We start from the raw sequence: 22,398 nt of genomic DNA, 5'->3' as shown, positions 1-22,398 counted from the left end.
AAACAAGAAACAAATTAAGTGGACATCGGAGGAGCTTCCTGAGATGGTGACGTCTTGGTCAAACGAAGAATATCAAGTCTGACGCAGAGCTGGCCATATTTCTCCACAACAGCCTAGGCTAAACTTCATCTGCATCGCTAACTTCAGCTAAATATGTTACGTTGGTTAGAGAGGTATTTTTTGTTTTCACTGTTTCCGTAATGTGTAGCTGGGACATGGTTGGAGAAACGTTAAAGCAGCTGCAGGTCAACTAGCTAAGTCTTCATTACATCTGGCAACCCAGAAGAGGCTCGCGTCTGGTAGTCTTGAAAACGTTCACCAGTGTTTTGATTTTGGCCTACAGAACGTTCGGTAACAATCCTATAAATCGCACCTTTAAGTTGGATGGGGTCAGATATTCTTTAGAATGTGTATTCTACAACATTCTAATTACAGTTTTGTCAGTATTTGCTGAATAATAATGCATAAAACAACCCTCATTTTAACATATTTCAACCAACTGGATTTTCATGGTCTTTTACTATGGTGTAAAGATCACCAATTGAAATATTAAAATGTGAAAATAAATTCTGTTGCAATTAGTTTTGAGTCAGACCTTTGCCTGGACTATTAGCTCCGTTGTAGTATGTATACAAATTAACTATACATAATTACATTATGCCCTGTTTGCCCATGTTAACAAACAATTTCAAAAACGATAAATACATTTTTTTTTTTTTTTTGTTTGTCTTGATGTAAGTAATCAACTCAGTAATTTTCATGGTGATATGTGAAGGTTAATTTTTTTCCCCTATTTGCGTGAGAAAAATACTGTATAGGCGCATGAATAGGGTATATTTGGGTCTTTTTCGAAACTTTCGAAACTTTCCCCTATCGGGATTTTGGCTTAAAATGACTGGACTAGTTGCTAAATTGGCCTGTCCCATTTTGTTGCTTTAATGACCACTTGTTGACGTTCATGACTTAACTTTACATAAATAATGTTTTTGCTTGTCAGACCAGTTGCTGGTAAATCCCAACCTCACCAAAAAAGAAGACCTGCTGTTGATCGAATCCTCAGAAGAGCCATCCTTCCTAAAACCTATGTTCTGACCATGTTCAGACACTTTGCAAAGACCAAGGTCTCCAGTGATGTCTATCCTGTTGTCAATGACATGTGAGTCATTTTATTGGGGGCGAAGCTGCGAAGGCACCCATTGTGTTTCTATGTTTTCTTCCCTATTATTATTACGCTTCTGTCATTGAAGTCAATGGCAGCCCATAGAACCGTCTGGTAAAAAGTTATACAATTTTGCACACTGATTCGGGACAGTCAAATAATTAATTTCACCAAGTTTCATGGCGGCACCTCAAGCGCTCTAGCGCCACCAACAGGCCAAATTTGGACGTGGGTTCATGGACGTAACTTTTGACTCGTTGATCCGAATGTCAAAATGAGGTATCATTGGAATCCTTGGGTCAAGCCGAGTTCAACACACCCTATGACGTCAATCTTTGACCTCTATGTTTAAATCACAGCAAGTGTGATCATATCTCAGTCGATCTTTTATTTTTGATGTGAAACTGATTACAGCAAGTTCTATCGAGTTCATTCTAATGCGTGCGTGCAAGGGTGGGTGGGGCGGGGTGGGATGGGCAGGGGCGGTTGCGGCGGTGGGCTGGCTGGGGGAGGGGGCGCCGACACTCAGCCCTGGTTCAGCCCCACAAAATCAGCTATGTTTTGATGTGAAACTTGAACTTGTAACTCAGCCAATCTTGGGTTGTTTGGCATTGAACTTGCTGTGACAGCTTAATGCTATATGTCTGATGCAACGGCCTTGAGTTATATGGCAAATCTGGCCTGCTGATCTGCCTGCTTGGCCCCCTCATTGCTGCTTTCAGCTATATTTTTAATTATAGTTTTTGTTCACATTAGGGGTGGGCGATATATATCATCTGCGATAATATCGTGATTGTTGCTTTAACGATGTGCAAATTGACATTATCGAGTATTTAAATTACTTATGGGGAAAAAACACTCATCACGTATTGAAACCCCATACATTCACTAAATCCATGAGGTGTATGCGAGAGAAGCCCCTGGCTGCAGCAGAGCAAGTGTCACATGATCGCTAGTGGGTCCACGTTGTCACACGCACGCCTATAATGTTTATTTTGTGCGCGTACTTCTGTTCAAGTAGCATAGATGAGTTAGTCACATTTTTCCTACACTGTATTATATGTAAACATTAGGCTAGCCTTTGAGTATTTTAATAGTCAGTTGTAAACAAAGGACTCTTCTCATGTAACCCTTTTGTAAATGGACTGAAGTTCGCTCTAAATATCTACATTTATCGATTATGCTAACCGTTAGCATCTCTATGGGATGATTTCTCATATACATTAGCCATAAGCTAACACATTAGTTTCTATTCTGCAACTTGGAATGCTAGCCTACAAGATTGCTCTTAAACAAAACATCAAAGGAAATAACTGAGATGTACTCTGTTGGTCTGCTTAGTTTTACAGTGAATCCTAAGTAAAGGTTTTTGAAAGGAACGTCAGCTTCAGACTTTCTCTTGGGAAACTGTTAGACCTATTCATCTTCTCTTATGTAGCTGGCTAGACCATGTCATTGCCACACACAAGTGGGGGCAGAATTGGAAATGTGTCATAAACTGACAATGCATTGGTTGATCTGGTTAAAAAATCACAGGTTAAGTTATTGGTTATTATTATATTGATGCTATTCATAAATAATGAACTGTAAAGTAAGACTTAGACTTTTACAATTTTTTGTATTTTGGATATCGACTAATTATTGTTATCGTCAAAATCACAAAAAATATTGAGATATTATATTTTTGTCCATATCCCCCACCCTCCATCTGGTACTGTGACTTAATGCCCATAGATAATGTAGTAAGTAATTGTAACCATTTGATACTACAGCTCCGGAAAAAAAATAAGAGACTACTGCACATGTTTTCTGAGGTCATCCTACAGTTGCTGAGTGACATTAGAATGAGCCGAATGTAGTAACAGACGAGACTTTTCCATTGAGGAAGGGGATTTTCAGCTAGAAAGATCCCCATTGACACATGTTTCTGAACTTCCTGTTTTACGACTTCAGGAGTGCAACCAGCAGCTACGGTACACTGAAATTGGTGCATTAAGCTTTACCAAATAGTTTTTTATTTTTTTTTTATTTTCATAATTAAAAATTACTGCATGTCTCTCAATTATATACATCCAGTATAAACACTCCGAACCCACAGCGGCTTGTGAGTAACATGGGGGTAAATTAATTAATTACACTGAAGTGGTTCTTATAAGTTATGGTTTGTATGTTTATTTTATTTGTTTATGTTAATATTGCAATGTTCATATTGCATTGACATTATTGTTATTATTGCTATTGTCCTTAATGTAGTCTTATCAACTTTTTAAAACGGTTTACTGTTAATTTGTAACTATTGTATTGATTTATTTTGTAAGTCGCTTCGGACGAAACTGTCTTCTAAATTCCATAACCATAATAAATGGCAGTCAGAAGTTCTGGGTTTAGCGCTTAGATCAATGAACCAGTCACTGGAGCTGACTCTGCTGCTCAGTATCCAATCAGAAATTTGAAGGAACGGTTCCATGTCAGACAAGGGCGCGGTTAACATTAGGCTATATTAATTCAACTGTGACATGAAATATTTGCTCGATAACTTTAAATTCTTAGTGGGACATGCACAGACAAGTGGGATGCTGGACAGGTCGCTAGGTGTGCTGAAAAACGCAGACCGGATTTGGGGGGAAAAGCTGAAAAAAAAAACTGGAATGGATTACCTACATCAGTGCGCTGGAAAACACGGACCGGAGTTTGAAAACAAACTGGATCGGTTGTCCGGATCGGGATTTTCCCGTGCAGGCCGATTCCACATTTTTTGCTATCGAATATCGGTGGCCGATCCAATCAAAATATCAGATCGGGACATCCCTACCATAGATTAAACGTTATAGTCTAGCTATAGAAGTGAAAGTGACGTGACTCGCTGAGGAGAGACGTTGCAACCAGGCTAGTTGACTTCGAGAAAAGAATATTAGGCCTAGGCTACAGAAAAGAATACAGGATTTTTTTTTCTCTCCCGGCAGTAAAGACAGTAGATTCAGTGTTTTAAAATGTAAACTAGATAGGCTAACTATGCATATGACCATCCAGAGCAGGCTGCTGATCTGTCAAAAATGATGAAGATCAAGATGGTTTTATTGTTGCTGTCATTATTACCACAAACACCTAATTGATAAATCTAAACCATGGCGATCGTGGGTTATATCTTGCCTGCTTATTAGGCCATGCACTGCCCTGTTAGAACTCCGCGGTAGCATGCATACTGCCAGTTACATATACCATCACCAACTAGTTTGCACTTTGATGGATATATCGCTGGATTGTGAAAAGCCCAATTCTCAATACCAAACGACAACAGATGAGGTAGGATGCATCTTTTGCAATTAGTCTTTGGCAAGCCCACGAATCTCAATGAGGGCCTACGGCTCAGTTTCTGTTAGTGTCAGGCAATGTGGCTGATCTAGCCCAAATCCATGAATTTCGTGTTGGTGAGACCTGTTGCCTATCAGTAGACATGTCATCTCGAGTTCCACGACAGCTTAGCTAGCTAGTGCCACCGAAATATGACACTGAAATCATTTCACTATTGGAGTCGCTCAGATAGAAACCGCTGTAATTGGTGGTTAACCTGTTGAGGAGTGAATTCTTTAAGACAATGCCGTTCCCCAGAGAGTGAATTATTTTCCTGGCTCCTTCTAGAATTCTACACGAACGTTCTATAGTTTCAGTGTTCTTAAAATCGTTTAATAGCAGAAAAGTCTCTGAGGGTAATTGTTGCGTCATGTTGTTCATATTTGTGATTGTACTCCCAGGGGCCCAGCTGCATCTGATCACATATTTGTGACCGTACTCCTCAACTGGTAATAAGATGGGCTACTCAGAAATTGTTTGCCATTGTAGGTTATTGCAGCCTAATTATATTTTCAAGCCAAACATCTCTGGTGTGGCTTTGACAATCAGAAAAGCAATATACTGAAATAGTTTAATGATGTAAAGTCAAGTGCGCTTCTATGGGTCTGTTGTGTGTGTGTGTGTGTGTGTGTGTGCGCGCAGTTTTTATTGATGAGTCGGAGTGGCAAGTGCTGCCCATAGTTGTAGTGGAATGTGGCTGTTCTCGCTCTTAGGTCTACTCATACACGGCGCTGAAATGGCGTATTTAGCTGTCTAAATTCGAATCATATTGTAATGATCTGAGCCTAGCTGTTGATGACTGCTCCCATGATGCTGTTCGGTTGATGTGTTATGTTGAATGTTAATGTTAACCATGCAAATTACCAATGTTGTGCGTCCTGACTGTCATGTTTATAGTTGATTAGTGTTCATAACCGGGTCTAACTAGTGTGTGTTGTAGATACAGCCTCACATAGATGTTTAGTGCTGGAGCATAAGGGCCAGGTCTGGCCCGGCATTATGGTTCGTGTGTTTTGGTGCATAACCAATAAAGACCTTTCTAAAACAACTTTGCAAGATTGTTACATTGGTGTCAGAAGTGGGATGCCGACCCCTACTGGACGGGAGGAGAAAGCTGCGACCGATACCCCGGCGATGATGAGAAGACGGCTCTTCGACAGTGCGCTCGCCCGTGGCCACCTGCTGGGCCCAGCAGACGGAGCCAGCTTGCAGCGTGACCGTAACGAAGAAACCTGCCCCCGGCCACAGGAGGAGACGAACCGGGCTAATGGCAGCATTCCGCCACTGGAACCCGCTCCACACGGGAGCGATGGAAATCGGCGACGGCGGCAGAAGGGCGCTCCAACGCCAAATTGCCCCGCTACAATGGTGAGAGGCCGCTGGCGACATACCTGGTACAGGTCCGGCTGGCAGCCGAGCTGAATGGCTGGTCGGCGGAGAGAACGGGCGTACAGGTGGCATTGGCTCTGGAGGGGGAAGCGCCACAAGTATTAGAAGACCTGCCTCCGCAGAGCAAGCAACCTGGACTGCAATCGGTGGCCGCTTCTGCAACGACGATTCGCCAGAGGATCTTCACCAGCGATGCTCGCGAACAACTCCCTTCCAGACGCGCCACAAGGGCGCAGAGACTGGGCAAGTTCGCTGACCTGCAGCTGTATATACCGGGCGGGCTACCCAACGCATACAGCCAGAGTCTACATGAAGAGATGGCACTGGAAGCGCTTGTGCGAGGCATCCACCCGAGCGGCTGAGAGAACACCTTCGCCCTGAGCGCCAGCTCGCTGGCCGGGCGCTGGCGGAGGCCGAACAGGTGGAAAACATCTTCCACACAACGGAGTCGGTGGCATTGGGCGCACGCCAGACATCGATGGAGGAAGACGGGGAGACGACGCGACGCGACAGACCACAGCACAGCCACCACAACGCCGCCACGCCAATGGGAAGAGGCCGCCAGCGGAGACGGATGCTACCGTGTGGCGAGCCGGGCACATTATGCGGGTACTGTCCCGCCCCAGCACCCCTTAAGCGTGCCCCCCAGTCAAACTAGAGGGAGGTGGCATGGCGGGAGGGATGCCACCTTCAAGTTTCACTACCTCCCCTGGCTATGGACTGCATACGGCTGGGCCGCTCGGCCAAACAAGAGGACTCTATGTGACTGTACGCCAGACGGACTCGTGTCGTGTTTGATCGATACTGGCTCCACCATCTCGCTGGTGGCGCCGTCTCTTACCCGCACGCTGGTAGCCAGACCCCGAGGCTGGGAAGAGACAAAACACGTGATCACCACAGTTACCGGAGAGCGAAAGGAACTGTATGGACAAAAAGTGGTGTGTGTGTGTGCATCAACGGTGAGACGGGCGAGCAGCCAGCTTTGGTTGGCTAGCATTCAGGATGATTGCATTCTCGCCTGGACGCAGAGAAATGGGGGCTGTGGTGGACATTTCCGTTCACACTACACTTAGGACGAGCAGCCGAGTGTTGCACACGGGCGGGGAAGACAGAGAACGGCGCGGAGAGCTGGCGCCCGAAGAACCCACCAACTCGCCCACACAAGCCCCTGAGAAAGCAAACTCTGCAAAGAGTGCTCGCCATCCAAGACTCCGCCCCTCCCCACACAAGCCCGCGAAACTCAAGCCCGCGAAAACAACAGGCCTCATCCAGGTCCGCTTGCTGAGTCCGCCACTGCTCAGCTCATGCCCACCAGAGAGGAGCCTGGTGAGCGGGTTGAGCAATCACCACTCTCCGCTCAGAGAGCGCGGCCCTCTGTAGAGACAAAGCAAGCCGTAAATGAACTCTGCACTCGTAGCTGTGAGGGGCTGAGTGAAGCACAGGGTAGCCAGGTGCGGAGGCTACTAGCAGCGTACACCAACATCTTTGCCGCAAGAGATGAGGACTGCACCCGAACGAGCCTGGTCCAACACGATCTCGACACTGGAAATGCCCGGCCCATCCGACTTCAACCTCATCGCTTGCCGTTCGCCAAACGACAAGCAGCTGAAGAAAAGATAAAGGAGATGGCCGCAGCAGGAGTAATAAAGCCAAGCAGTAGTCCCTGGGCTGCGCCAGCTGTACTCGTCCGGAAGAAGGACGGCTCGTGGTGGTTCTGTGTTGACTACAGGCGCCTCAACCAGGTAACCCGGAAAGACTCCTACCCGCTCCCCCGCATTGACGATGCGCTGGACAGCATTGCCGGCTCCTGCTGGTTTAGTTCGCTGGACTTGCGCAGTGGCTACTGGCAGATTGAGCTAGCCCCGGAAGCTCGGCCGAAGACAGCGTTCACCATCGGGCAAGGGCTGTGGCAGTTCCGGGTACTTCCGTTGGGCCTATGCAACGGGCCATTGGTTGATGGAGCGTGTCCTGGCGGGCATTCCACGAACATGCTGGACGACATCCTGTGTCATGCAACGGACTTCACCGGTGCCATAGGACATCTGGAGAAGGTGTTCGACGCCATACGAGGTGCTGGGCTCAAACTGCACCCGAAAAAGTGCCACCTGTTCCGGAGGCAAACCGGGTTCCTGGGCCATGTCGTGGGGGCTGCCGGAGTGGCCACCGACCCAGCTAAGGTGGAGACGGTGAGGCGTTGGCCTGTTCCACGCGACGGTGCTGAGCTGCGGAGATTCCTGGGCCTGGCGTCATATTACCGGCGCTTCATTCGGGACTTTGCTACAGTCGCCAGCCCGCTGCATCGATTGACGCACAAGGGCCAACTCTTCGAGTGGACACGGGAGTGCGACGCGGCATTCCGGCGACTGCGGAGGGCGCTATGTGAGGCCCCAGTGCTCGCTTTCCTGACCCTCGACTGCCGCTTATCCTGACACCGGCGCCAGCGACGTATGCCGGGCGCCATCCTCTCACAAGCAGGCGAAGCAAGTGGTCGATACTTCAGCCGTTCACTGGACCGAGCGGAGAAGAATTACTGCGTGACCCGCAGAGAACTGTTGGCTGTGGTGGTGGCAGTGCGCCATTTCCGAACCTACCTCTACGGCAAACAGTTCCTGCTGAGAACGGACCACGCGTCGCTCACCTGGCTGCTGAACTTCAAAGAACCAGAGGGCCAGCTGGCTTGCTGGTTGGAGGCGCTCCAGGACTACGACATGGAGATTCGACACCGGGCGGGTCGCCTTCACGGCAACGCGGACGCCCTGTCCAGGCGTCCGTGTGCAGCAGACCAGTGCCAACACTGCCACCGGAGGGAGGAGAGGAGCCTGGCCGCGGCTCAACCGGAGCCCGCTCGTCGGCTACAGGCTGCATCACCGCTGGCAGAGAGAGAGAGAGAGAATCGCTGTTTTCAACGCTAGCCAGCGTCGCGCTAACGAGAGGGTCAACGCTCGCCAGCGCCGCGCCATCAAGAGAGCCACCGCTCGCCAGCTTCACGCCAGCGAGAGAGTCAACGCTCGCCAGCAGCACCCCGAGGTTGTCTCGCCGCCTTCCGCTACCAGCTACAGTGATCGAGAGACTGGAGACAACGCACCGCAGCCCAACACCACAACGCAGCACTGCAGAGCGGCAGCTGGGGCCATGGATGCGCAGTCGCCGGTGGACGTGATGTCGAGGGAGGAGATCCGGAAGGTGCAATCGGAAGACGCCACGCTCGGCCGAGTGTGGTCATGGATCGAAGCCGGTCTGCGACCGCCATGGACTGACGTTTCAGCACTCGATCCAGAGACCAAAGCAATTTATTCACAGTGGCCGGGAATAGTAGCATGTCAAGGACTGTTGTATAGACACTGGCGAACTCCCGATAGACAATCTGACATTTTCCAGTTGCTGGTTCCATCTGGATTACGAGCCTGTGTACTGGAACATGTGCATGGGGCAGTGGGGGCGGCTCATTTCGGCATTGCAAAGACTCTTCGTCGGCTGAGAGGCCACTTCTATTGGCCGGGATGCAGGCTGGACGTTGAACTGCATGTTCACTGCTGTGACGCCTGTACAGCGAAGAAGGGCCCCACGAGACGCTCGCACGCTCCGCTGCAGCAATACGCAGTCGGGGCTCCCATGGAGCGGGTAGCCGTCAATGTCATGGGCCCACTGCCAGTCACAGAGCGGGGAAATCGCTACGTACTTGTGGCCATGGACTATTTCACTAAGTGGCCGGAGGCGTATGCGGTGCCAGATCAGAGCCCACACGACAGCGGACAGACTGGTCACTGAGATGTTCTGCGGTTCGGGCACGGAAGAGCTCCACAGCGACCAAGGGCGAATTTTGAGGCAGAGGTGTTTGCTGAGGTTTGCCAGCGCGGGCATCCGGAAAACGGAACAACACCTCTGCATCCACAAAGTGACGGGCTGGTGGAACGGTTTAACCGGACGCTAGCAGTGCAGCTGGCCATATTGGCCGACCGCCCGACAAAAGGACTGGGACTTACACTTGCCCCTGGTGCTCTGGGCATATCGCTGTGAGCGTGCAAGAGTCAACAAAATGCACACCGGCAGCTCTGATGTTCGGGCGAGAGCTACGACGCCGGGTGGACTTGGTGTTCGGTTCGCCTCGAAGCGAGATTGAGGTAAGCCAGGGCTTGAATACTACAAGCAGCTACGCCGAGACTGAAGGGAGTACACGAAGTTGGAGTGAAGCTGGAATACGCCAAAAGCGAAGCTTACGATACGCAGCTGTCGCGCCAGGAGTTCCAGACCCGCGATAAAGTGTGGGTGTACTGCCCGGAGAGAAAGAAAGGCATTTCCCGAAACACTAGCCAGTGGGTCGGGCCGCGCGATGTCTTAGAGAAGCTGTCTGATGTGGTCTATCGTGGTGAGACTGATTAAGCGCCGGAGAGTTGTGGCTCTCACCGTGATCGACTGGCCCGTGATCGACCCTGGCCTCAGCTGAGGGTCGTGGGAGACTTTGACACTGACTCTGTGGAACTTGGTGACAATGGAGCTATGGCTCTAACACCGATCACCGCAGCCTTCACCGAAGTCACCGCCCAGCGACAGCGGGCCCCTAACGCCAGCGTCAAGTCCCCAGCCAGGCTCATGGACTGGCGTGAGGGTAAGACTTGAGTCAAGGGGACATGGACTAAGTCTCGGGGGGCTGTGTAATGATCTGAGCCTAGCTGTTGATGACTGTGCTCCCATGATGCTGTTCGGTTGATGTGTTATGTTGAATGTTAATGTTAACCATGCAAGTTACCAATGTTGTGCGTCCTGACTGTCGTGTTTATGTTTATAGTTGATTACAGTGTTCATAACCGGGTCTAACTAGTGTGTGTTGTAGATACAGCCTCACATGATGTTTTAGTGCTGGAGCATAAGGGCCAGGTTTGGCCCGGCATTATGGTTCGTGTGTTTTGGTGCGTAACCAATAAAGACCTTTCTAAAACAACTTTGCAAGATTGTTACAATATCATGCTAGGGGAGAAATCGTCGGACATCCATTATTTTGTTATTCAGCACCCCTGCTCAAAAATATGTTTATATTAGTTATAATTCTACAGGAAAGAGTATTTTGGATCAAACAAATGACCTATTAATTTCAGTTGCTTGGTTAATAAAGAAAATAATGATAAGATTTGTAGCAAAAGAAGAAAGTTAAAAGTCTCCTTCACTAACTTTGCTTTGGCAGCAATCAGACGGGCTCTGCAGCAGCTTCTTCTCTCTTTTCCTCTCTCATTGAGTAGCCACTCGCTCCATGCACTTAAAGGAGCCACACCAATTTAGTTAATGGTGAATTAAGTACAGATGGCATTCACGTTTTAAGCATTCAATAGTCTAATGAAAGCTTGATTAGTCAGTTAAAGTGTTCTCATAAAGGAGCAACAGGCCTACAGAATATTCCAAATAGGCTAGTTTCCTTTTACAGTGTCAGAAATGTCACTTCTGCAACATATGAGTTTTAAACCATGTTAAATTTACGATTTTTCAGTTTGACCTGCCGATACCAATTTTAGCCGAACTTCAGCTGCAGTATCAAACTATAATGCCGTGTGGGACATTCACACACTACTAAATGCACTGTGTTATTATGGAACAACCATTTTCTTGTTCTCACATCCAATATCCAACTAAAATACAAAAACAATTCATTTGAATGATTTCATTTGAACTTGCTGCCATGGAACATGTTTTCCATATGCATTGATGCATATGCAAACACAGAGGAGGAGGTACTCCATATGTAGCCTATACGGTGAAAAACTTCTGCCTGTTAAAAGCAGGTGCGGATAGAAAAATGATTAGCGCTTTAGTATTAGCGTATTAGCACTTTCTTTGTACATCCAGCCCTGAGTGTTGGTCTTTGCTAGCTTTTTCAGACTTTGCAAACTCAGCTGGGAGATTTTGTTTCTGCAGCGCCCGAGTGCATTTGACCAGAATAAAACCAGCATCTCTCAGACTGACCGGCCAGTCGCCGGTCATGACCGATCATGTGTATGCCAATTACGGTTACCAGTCGATCAATCGGTGTGCAATCACCACATGTGTTTGCATCCCTGCAAGTAACTATGCTATTTACAGACAAAATAAGTTAATATGACAGGGTGGTAAGTGAAACCAGGGGACGCAAAAAAGATCATAAGATATTTACCAAACAACATGATTTTATTCTTAATAAATATGTGTAATGTCATCAGGAAAATACATTTAATCCTGAAAATAACAAAAGTTTGATAAGAATATAACATTTACGTGGTGATCTTTTAGTCAACCCGGACACATAGAAATGGTCATGTACTACACATAGAAATGGTTAAAAATAGTGTGATACTCTTTAAGAATAATATGTTCTTGTACATCATGTTAACAAGAGCCCTTGCATTATTAGCTTTAGGCTTTAGAAACACACTTTGGCTCTAGTTTGTGCCTTATGCATCTCATCAAATGACACCCGTTTCATATAATGTCCCTAATGCATTCAAGCCACTTTCCCTTCTTAATTGTTGTATGTGAGTTTTTGTAAAAAATAAAAAATAAAAATCTTGAATTTGAAGAATCAATCCAACACAGTTTTCATTAAATTCAACTAATTAGTCTTCTCAATCCTTATACTGGTTCAGTCTGGCTGGTCTGTAAATGTGAAACAGAAAGAGGCTTGCACTGAGGCATACATTATTTTGTATCAATAATGTTCAGGAGCATTGAAGGCTTACTTTGGAAGGGTTTAATTGCACTGTTTTCCCCCCATTTTTCCCCCCCATTCAAATGATGCCCTCTCCCTTGAACTACAGACTATTTTAAACAGCTACATTTGTGTAACATGCTTTTTCTCATGATGAGTTTCCTTTGACTTTTGGGTACTTTTAGCACAACAAAATGAAAAGTATGTTCAGAATATCACAGAAAATATTGTTGTATTTGTTTTAAGTCTGCAGAGGTATTTTGGACGTGTGGCTGAGGACTTGGAGGCTTTTGCAAGCCATGCTAAGAGGAAAACTATTGAAAAGGACGATGTGGAGCTCCTGATGAGAAGGTCGGTGTAGGCCATGGTCCAGGTGCATCCACCAGATGCCCTCCACCCCCATCGAAACAATATTTTCTGGGAAACAATAATATGGTCTGGAAATGTAGTCTGACAAGCCAGACCCACATCAAGACGTTGGGTCTGGGAACACACCATTGGCAGGGCTCAATCCAAGGGGTGGGATAAACGGTTGTCTTTCAAATTCCCTCTGCATGCAATAGGATGGCACTACAACCAATCTTTCTTTTTTAGGAATGACTTCAGTGGCGTACTTTGTTCTCTTTTCTCAAAGTAAAGTAAAGCTTAACTCCAAGTCTTTAAGAGTCGCGCAAAAAGCTGATTTGAAAGACTGCTGTTCGCCAGCAGCAGCAGCAGCCATCATCTTTGATTTCAAGTAGCAGGGAATTCACACAGAACCGTCGCAACTCTGTGTTAAGCCCGCCCACCGACTCTATACACGATGTGATTGACCAGAGTTTGGTTTTTCCAAAGTTGAGAGAGTTGCTAGACAACCCTGGCTGCAAATTACATTTTCTGCCGCTAGGTTGTGTCTAGATTTCCAGGCTACTGGAAATGCTGAATATTATTTTAAAATATAACCTGTTCTGAATAGAGGTGATTTTCGGTTTTGTAATCTAAGAAGTCTAAGCCAATTATGTTCCTCCTTTGTAAAAATTTCTAAAATCATGTTCCTAAACATCTGAAGCATGTTACAGCCACAATACATATTTCAGGTTTGAACTATTTCTTGGTGTATTAGTATTAGGGTGGTTGTAAGTCGGATATCGATGAAAATTACTATGCAATCTCAAACTTCAAAGGTGGAATTGAGGATGTAGCCAATGTTATGTCTGGCAGGTATCCCAAGAGGGAAAACCCTAACAAGAACACACACACACACACACACACACACACACGTTGATGTGTAGCGAGTCAACATGATCTCCTCAGCAGAAACCAGTTAAGACCCATCAATCGAACGTTTGCTGCTTCTCTGATATTACAGATGTGGAAATATTTTGTGGTCAATTCATCCACGTTAGTTTGCGTCTGACAAGTAGTTACTAGCTGTAACCTGTAGCTACTAGTTGTGATTACTAGCTGTAAAGCTGAGTGGGGATCTCCTGAGATTTTACTCGTGATGACTTAGAATCAGAAATGAATTAGTTCATTTCTGATGTGTGTGTGTGTGTGTGTGTGTGTGTGTGTGGGACCCAAAAATTAAACAAGGCCCCTCACCTTTCCTTTGCATCAAGTTAGCGTGTTTTTATTGTTGATTAGGAGATCCTACGGAGCCCCTAAGGGGACTTGAGCAAAAGAAAATGTAAAGTTTAGTTTCATGTGCGCACATGAAAGTTTCATGTGAAAAGGTTTTGCGTGCGCACACAAAACTTTCATGTGCTCACGTGAAAGTTTCACGTGAGCACATGAAGGTTTCAGATGAGCACATGAAAGTTTCACGTGAGCACATGAAACTAAACTTTAGATTTTTTTTGCTCATGTCCCCTTAGGGGCTCCGTAAGATCCGGACGTGAGAAGAAAAAAATACATTGAGAACTGTAAACTGCGGGAACAGCAATCGAGTAAATTTTGGTGTTCTTCCTCAGGATTAATGTCAATAAATAGCATTGTTAAGCTTATCAACTGATTTAGCCTACTAAATGACACAAGTAAAAGGCTACACAACCTAGGCTTAGGCTATAATTGGCAGATGTTTCATCTGGAAATAACTTGATCTTTTTTTGCTATCCAGTTAGCTACATCAAGTCTGCTTGTCATTCATGTAATGCTCACCAGAAATAAACACTTATCCCACACTTAATCTTTTTGGATCACAGAAGAGATAGGTTGTCTTTGATTTATTTGGTTTTTCAACATTTCAACATAGAAAAACAAAGCCTAATGAATTGCATCCACATATCCTTATGTACAAGTAATTTCCACTAGTGGCCTAAATAACATGGACGGTGGCACAGAAATCTACAAGTCCTCACAGAGAAAATTAGCGTAGACTACAACACTCAAAGTGAAAGGCACCTAATTAGATTTACCACTGATACGTCATAATGACATTAATAAAGTGCATGGTTCAAAAAGCATTATGAAACGCCTATCCAAATATTCAAATTACCTACAAAAGTAATTATGCAGATCATAAAATACTATTAATAATCAAAAATATAAACTCCAAGTAATATGAGTTCCAAAATCTATTATATACATATAGTTTAGAGCAAAATTATTCATACCCGTGGCAAATATTAATATTTAATGTTGACTTTCTCTTGACCAATATGTTTGTTCTAACTGAAAATGCCAAAAGGTTGTAAGCAGGGTCCTCATGGATCCTTAAAAAGTCTTAAATATCAGAAATGAAATAGAAGACATTTTAAGACCTTAAAATGCCTGGAATTGTATAAGGGCAGGCATTAAATTTGATCTGGAGCAGAATGATCGTTGTTTATCCTATATTCAGATTGTGCTTTTTGGCTAGTACGCTTTCCCCCTCTTGTAAGTTTGATCTGATGCACAGTTGGCTTGCCAGTGAGCTTTGAGCCAGCTGAAACGTTTTTGACCAGTCACAAATTGGGGATATGTAATATGGGATGTAGTACCTACCCTCTAGGCCTACTTGAGAAATGCTTTGTGTTTGTGTGTTTGTTGGTCATCCAGCACTAAAAATTGAATGTTTGATATAGGCACCAAAAGGTTAAGCTTGTTTGTGATGCTATACTGTGTGAAGTGTTTTCACTGATTGGGTGTGTTCATTATGTTTTTTTTCTTCACAGGCAGGGATTTATGATTGACTGTTCCCAGGTGAATGTTCTAATTGAGAAGTTCCTCCCTCTGGAGTATCGGAAACTTCTTGTTCCAATAGCAACCAGTGGTAACAAAGTTATCCCAAAAGAACGATACTAAAGATTCCAGTTCCCTTTTCTGTTTGTTTAATGTTAACCCTTTGTTGAAATTTGTTTAATGTATACATTTTTATAAAAGCTCTTAATAAAAGACTTATACCACATAAAGAAGAAAATGCATTAAAATCAAACAATTTTTTTTTTTATCCTGAATGTTACATATTACTTTATACTCAGATGGTGGTAACTTGAGATGTTATGTACACTGTAAAACCTTATACTAGGGTCTACTCAATTTTATTGATGCAACACTTTAAAAAAAAAAAAAAAAAGTAAATGGTAAGGCATTGGAATTGTGTACTTCATGAATTCAGAAAGTGTAAGTGGAAAAAAATAAGTAGGTATGATTTTTTTGAAATTTTTTTAATATAATGATATATAAAACTGAGTACATCTACTATTCTTGAGCACACATATTTAAAATCCTTAATTGAATCTGCCCATGGTTTACAAATACATCTAGTTAACTGTTTAAATGTTGATATAATTTAAATGCGTAAGTGTATTTCATGTTTATAATATTTAAATGATTTCACAGCTAACACCGATTTGTGAATTATCATTTAAATTTATCATCTGTGAAACATGACATTTACAATTAGGGCTGGGCGATATGGCTGAAAACTAAATCATGATATAAGTGTTTCATATCAATCTATATTGATAATTATTGATTTTTATTGATTTTTTTTTTTTTTTTTTTTTTTTTTTTTTTTTTTTTTACCTTTTTCAGATAAGGACCAGAAGGAAAAAAAGTTAAATTCAAACACTTAATTTAAACCTTCCTCTGATTTGAATCACCTCAGTTATCAATCAAAACAAACAGGGAAAAGTGTAACAATCATGAAAAACACTGAAATACATGTGCACAAGTCTTAATGATCTATTTCTGCTGACTGTTCCTAAAAACAAATATAAATGTGAAGGAGACCGTGCTTTTGCTGCCCCCAAACTCTATACACACACCACTACCATATACCGTAGATTATTACCTTGTATATATTATTATTGTTATCATTATTGTTTTGATCTGGGATCTACTTTGTATTATTCATTATAATTTTATATTTATTTTTACAGCACTTTGGTCAACTGTTTAAATGTGCTATACAAATAAATTGACATTTAATTCCAGTGGATAGTTAACTGTGTTGTAACGGCATCTTGTTATATTCTGCTCCTTACATTTTTGACTCCGACACTGAATATATTGTTTGCCCAATATCAATTTGAACACACGCATAAATCCTTCTTTATAGTAACATGCTGATTCCCTAGTCTAGTGCAACACCCAACTGACACTAATTACATTAATAATAGTAGCAGGTTAAAACACAGCTGGCTCCACCAGAGCACACAGAAAACCTTTCATGCACAGCCCCAAAAAGGCCTTTGTTTTTGAGATGCCTCCACCCGAGGTAGAACAAAGCACAACTATGTTTCTTAAACATGTCTAGTTTATTAAATGGATTTCAAATTCTGCAAAAAGGACTATTTGCATTACATTTGACTGAGGCATTTTTAACCAAAGTGACTAACAACATGGTTAACAGTTTAAGCTTTTTAAAGCAATTTTCTCAACAATTCTAAGACAATTTAAAAAATAAGAATACATGTAAGTGCATCAGTGAGTGCTGTTTTTTTTTTTAAACAATCGAGAATCAGTTCTAGTCAGGTGGTAAGTGCTAGGATCAGCAAGACTAGTTGTAGTGCATGGATAGTGGATGGCCCCAGTAATGTGAATAATCAACATTTAGTATGTTTTTAGGCCTACTTTGTAGAAAAAAAATTGGGTAGGCCTACCTTATGAAGGAAAGACCTCTAGGCCTACAGCATAATCCTGTACGTTATGGTACAGGCTACTGTACGTTTCCAATATGACCCAGGGTAATATGCTGATTTGGTTTACAAAACAGAGGACTAAATTAAGCGTGATTTGTCATGTAGACTTAACGTTTCTTTTAGGATAGGCTATGTTTTTGCTGAAAAAGTAGCCTAGTTCGCCGGTCATTATTTATTTATTCATTCTGCATATCTTTGCTATCGTTTTCTTTCAATAATGGCTTAAACATTGTCCTTTATTGTTTGCTTTAGGTCTACCTTTATATTTTAGTCTACATTATTCAACTCACATACTGTCATCTGATCTTGGGCACTGCCAGTCAAAAAAAGCAAACAGGTGCGCGCTCTGCACCTCTTTACGCAACTCCGACGCAACACTAAATATAAAGATGCCTTGCTTTCAGTAGATAACTTCCGTCCCTTGATTGTGTAGGCTATATATGATATAGAATATCTATAGCCTACATTGTCTAGCTTACATTCAAATATTACCTTTCTGTTACGAAGCTGGGAATAGGCCTATGAGAATGGAATGACCACTAAAACCTTTTTGCTCCAAGACTACATGTATTTCCAAGATCTGTTTACAGACTCTGAAATCGCAGACCCAAGAAACACCCTAACGACGCATGTCTCACTTCCCCCGCTGGCTTCTCATGGTTGGGACAGAAGTGTGATGGATGGGACAGAAGTATGATGGTGGAAGACACAGCTTATCGAAAGGGGGACAGCCCTTTGATCTGATATCCAACACCACCCCTGAAGACCCCAGCAGCACAGTGTTCCTGGGAGAGCAGCATTTGGAAGTCTTGTGTACCATCCCACAAAAGGACCTTGGTCAGAACATCACGAGAAAGATTGGATCAATTTAAAATAGTGGACCTGCTGTGGGCAGAATAACCCCCAAAAACAGCAAGGCTCCGAAGGTTCCAGGTAGTCGACCCTGACCTTCAGACTAGAGAATTTTTATTTTGTTGGTATACTTTAACTGGAGAAGGAAAGATTGAAGAAAGGAAGAGGAACACAGGGTGTGGGGGAACGCCCCCTATTAATAGAGCCAAGCGCCGCCCTAAGCACATTTTGCACACACATACACATTCTAAACATTGTGCACCACATGAAAGCAACCCACCTGTGATTTTATTCTATTGCATTGTGCACTACAAGAAGAATGGAAACTGGCTTTTTGTTGCATTTTCTTAGCTGTTTCTATGGTAGATGATGTCAGTCTTTCTACTGTTGTTATTTTTATACTCCCATGATCTGGAACCTCCTTCCACACCCTAAAAGTCCTCTGTTTGTTATAAGCTGATTCATATTTTTATGTGAATAGTTTAATGATTCAAGTCTTTATGACTTGAAAAGGGGGATTTTAAAGTGTTGTGAATCAGCCTCATTTCTGTAAATGTACATACTGCGTACTTCTTATGGTCACCTGTGATTTTTGTACCCATGTGTACCCTGTGTGTGTCTTTGGTCTGTATGCAAGCATCCTTTGTTTATCCTTGAAGTCCTGAGAGGGCTTTTGCCTATCACCAGGTGTGAAATGTTAATGTTTGTAGAACAGCATGTGTCCAGGCCTCTGAAGGACTTCCCAGGAAAGGGGGTAGTTTTAATTAAAAGACAATAGAAGCTGGCCAAATGGCCACATCCCCCACACACCACACCTTTACCTTGCATATTCATACTAGTAGGTCACTCCTTCTCTTTGTGTGTAACTTTAAATATGGTAGACTGTTTCTGTGTAGTCAGAGAATACTGAGAATCTGGTGAAATCCATGATTGGGTGAAACAAACATGTACTTCTCTCCCTTGAGGGCCACTGGCCCCTCATTGAAAAGAATAAAGCCTGGATCCTGATCTTGCATCGTCCTGATTGAGTCTTAAGAGAAATATGGTAGTAAAAATATACTATCAGAGTACAGACAAAAATGTGGGCGCACAGTCAGTTATGTACTTAACTTATACATAATCTAACATTACACTGCAGATAACAGTTACAGTGGGCAGTGCTTCGACTTGGCCAGCTTCACTCGCGGTCCGCGCGTGGGATCACGCGACTTTAATTTGTTTTTTCCCAGTGAGACGCTGCAACAACCCAAACAACCGGTAGATGGCTCAAGTGAGCAGGGTGTCTTGTAAAAAGAAATAGAGCCTGGAAAACCCTACACAGACTTCACTACAGACTTTAGCAGACTGGTTTAGAAATAATTTAATAGCCAAAAATATGCCTGCCCTGCCCTAATAAAGAAATATTTGGTTAACTGCGAGTGAATCCCGTGTGCAGCCGTAGAAAAAACGCAGGACAAATTAAACATTCTGGTTTTCTCCGAGTGCAACGATGATAGACAGACATCATTTGGACAAAATATAGGGCATATTAACCTCCGTTGCTCAGCCAAATGCCTTCCTGTTACGTCCTGTTATCACGGAGTTACAGGCGATAAACAATTTTTGATGGTCACAAGTTTACTTCATTAGCGGTTTATTTTTTTGATTATTAAAGAGTGTTTTTCATTTAAAGGTTTGACTTCGTGCTTATTCAGTAGAGCATTTAGTGCTTTTCCTAATCCCAGACGTTCACATTGCATGTTTGTTTGTAATGGATGCAACCGCGAGACAGGCTACGTGTTTGACGGCAATGAGTTAACAGACATGAACCAAGACATATAGCCCAGCAGCAATCTAGGGACTGTTCGTTATTTATTGAAAGGGCCACCGAAGGAATTTTGAGTGCTTCAGTCAAAAGTTGCATGACCCTCCCTTGCCTGCTAGAAATTGTTCAATGACCCTCCGACAGAATTGTTAAAGAAGACATGGCCCTCCCCTGCCAATTGTCGCTGTCTTCCGCCCGCGCTGCTTTGCGCCACAGCCACACACTGTGATAACGTTCTTAAATCAATCTTTCCCGTGAGCTTGCATGCTACCAGTCCTTCCTTTTCAAATGTATTGCGCCTGTTTTCACAATTTCACAAATAATCATATGTGAATCATATGTCTTCAAATCATCGTTTTCCTTGCTTGAAGGCAAACTTAGAGTGATGTTAACCTACTTAAGTTTAACAGCTTGATTGTCGTGAGAGCACGATTCATTGGCGCTTGCATGTTCGGCCTTATGTCTACGTGCGCACCTGAGGCTACTCAGCTACTAGAGAAAGAATTTCCCCTGTTTGTATGTTCACTCCAAGTTGGCCTACCATAACTTACCACCTCTGCACTGACCCTAACTGGCTATTTATATTTTTCTGTGAAATAAGCAAATGTATTTGTTCAACTTTATGAAGCAGAATTACGCACTATAGGCTACTTGGAACATAACACATTTGACAAAGGACAGATGTTATAGTGACAAAATATTTATACTTACTAACTGTTTTACGATGTCTTTGTCATGGGGAAGATTTTTTCCCCATGCATTTATTCTAGGCTACTGTCAGTGACTGCCGTGAGAGAAGCGGGTTCTGTGTTTCGTTTATGTCAGTGACTGACGCGAGAGAAGCGGGGTCTGTGTTGCGTTGCGTTCATTTATTTTCAATTGGGCATGCCGTGCCGTGTCGTCCACAGCTCAGTTCTGACAAAGCCGAATTTACTCTTTTTGAAACAATGAGTGCGCGTGTTTGATATGGTTATATTGCTTGATGGCAGCTTTCAGCCATAAGGCTACTTTGAGAACATCTCCTAATTCACCCGACACTAATATTCAAAATGTTGAAAACTATTTCGGCATAGCCTATTAACTGACCACCCGATTCACATTGACTGGGGGGCAGGGGGGGTCATCAGACATTTGTGCCTAGTTAATCCGGCCCTGGCCCCAACAAATCACACCTTCCCACCAGCTGTGACACCTTAAAAGAAGTCAAGAGGACTCCTAACTCACAGACCTATTCACAAACCGGTTTTGTGGCATTTCGCCTGTTTTGAATATGCGGCTACAGGGGCTTCCAATCGTGAGGAAGCAATTTTGCATTGTAGGCATAACTAACATGCAATAACGCCACCAACAACAACCAAAACTAGGCTACCCATTGTCAACATGTAAATTAAATGTAACATTATTGTGAATCAAATTAAAATGTTCTCTTTTGCAAACGTAGGCATAGGCATAGTAGCCTAACAGATTAATTTAATAATGTTAGATTAAAAAATATTATAATATAATATATATATATATATAATAAATATTATAATATGCTAGATACTACATCAATCTGTATGTTTCATTAGGCTACTAGGCTATTTGTTTTGCCTTACTCTTGATTCATTTAGGCTAGGCCTTTTTATTCAGTTATTCATCATCTTCTGTCCTTGTGTAGCGCACGCATTCTCAGACCTGTCACCTGCCACTCATCGTAAGGGAGGTGTTTGGAATCATTCCCGCGTTACAATCATCAGCCAATCAAGGTGGTCACTTCAGTCAAGCTAGTGCATGAGTAATAACGTCATCCGAACGAAGACTCACTCACTGTTAGTGAAAGATTCTAGAGCGCTCAGCTCCAGAATCGGTTCAGGAGTTGTCATTTTCCCTTACTAAGAGTAGGCTAGCCTAGGTCTGAAAGGCTGAGGCCTACGTTCAACAGTAACATAAGTGTAATGAGCTATTCATTGTCGAAGGTGAAGTGAAATTCTTACTTTGGAAAACAAACATTTGCTGATGACATTGGATAGGGAATAGGCCTACTTGTTTATTTTGTTACGTAGCCTACAATGGCCAGTTCAGACAAAGC

At 43.5% G+C, this 22,398-nt stretch overlaps 1 protein-coding gene across 2 annotated transcripts in view; it reads left to right on the top strand.

Moving 5' to 3' along the window:
* cenpt (centromere protein T) overlaps window positions 1–16,189 on the top strand; it is a 65,836-nt gene extending 49,647 nt beyond the window's left edge. The window contains exons 11-13 of one of the 2 annotated variants that reach the window (XM_048263634.1): window positions 998–1,156; window positions 12,816–12,920; window positions 15,701–16,180. In XM_048263634.1, coding sequence (XP_048119591.1) covers window positions 998–1,156; window positions 12,816–12,920; window positions 15,701–15,830 — 394 coding nt within the window. In that variant the 3' untranslated portion in view covers window positions 15,831–16,180. Of the gene's footprint in view, window positions 1–997; window positions 1,157–12,815; window positions 12,921–15,700 lie in introns of both variants that reach the window. The other variant, XM_048263635.1, reaches the window with a different exon arrangement.
* Window positions 16,190–22,398: the final 6,209 nt, after the last annotated feature.

This window comes from Alosa alosa, chromosome 14 (assembly GCF_017589495.1).
Source record: "Alosa alosa isolate M-15738 ecotype Scorff River chromosome 14, AALO_Geno_1.1, whole genome shotgun sequence".
Classification (NCBI taxonomy): Eukaryota; Metazoa; Chordata; class Actinopteri; order Clupeiformes; family Clupeidae; genus Alosa; species Alosa alosa.
The sequence above is the reverse complement of the archived record's forward strand: the minus strand, read 5'-3'. Positions and strand labels throughout refer to the sequence as shown.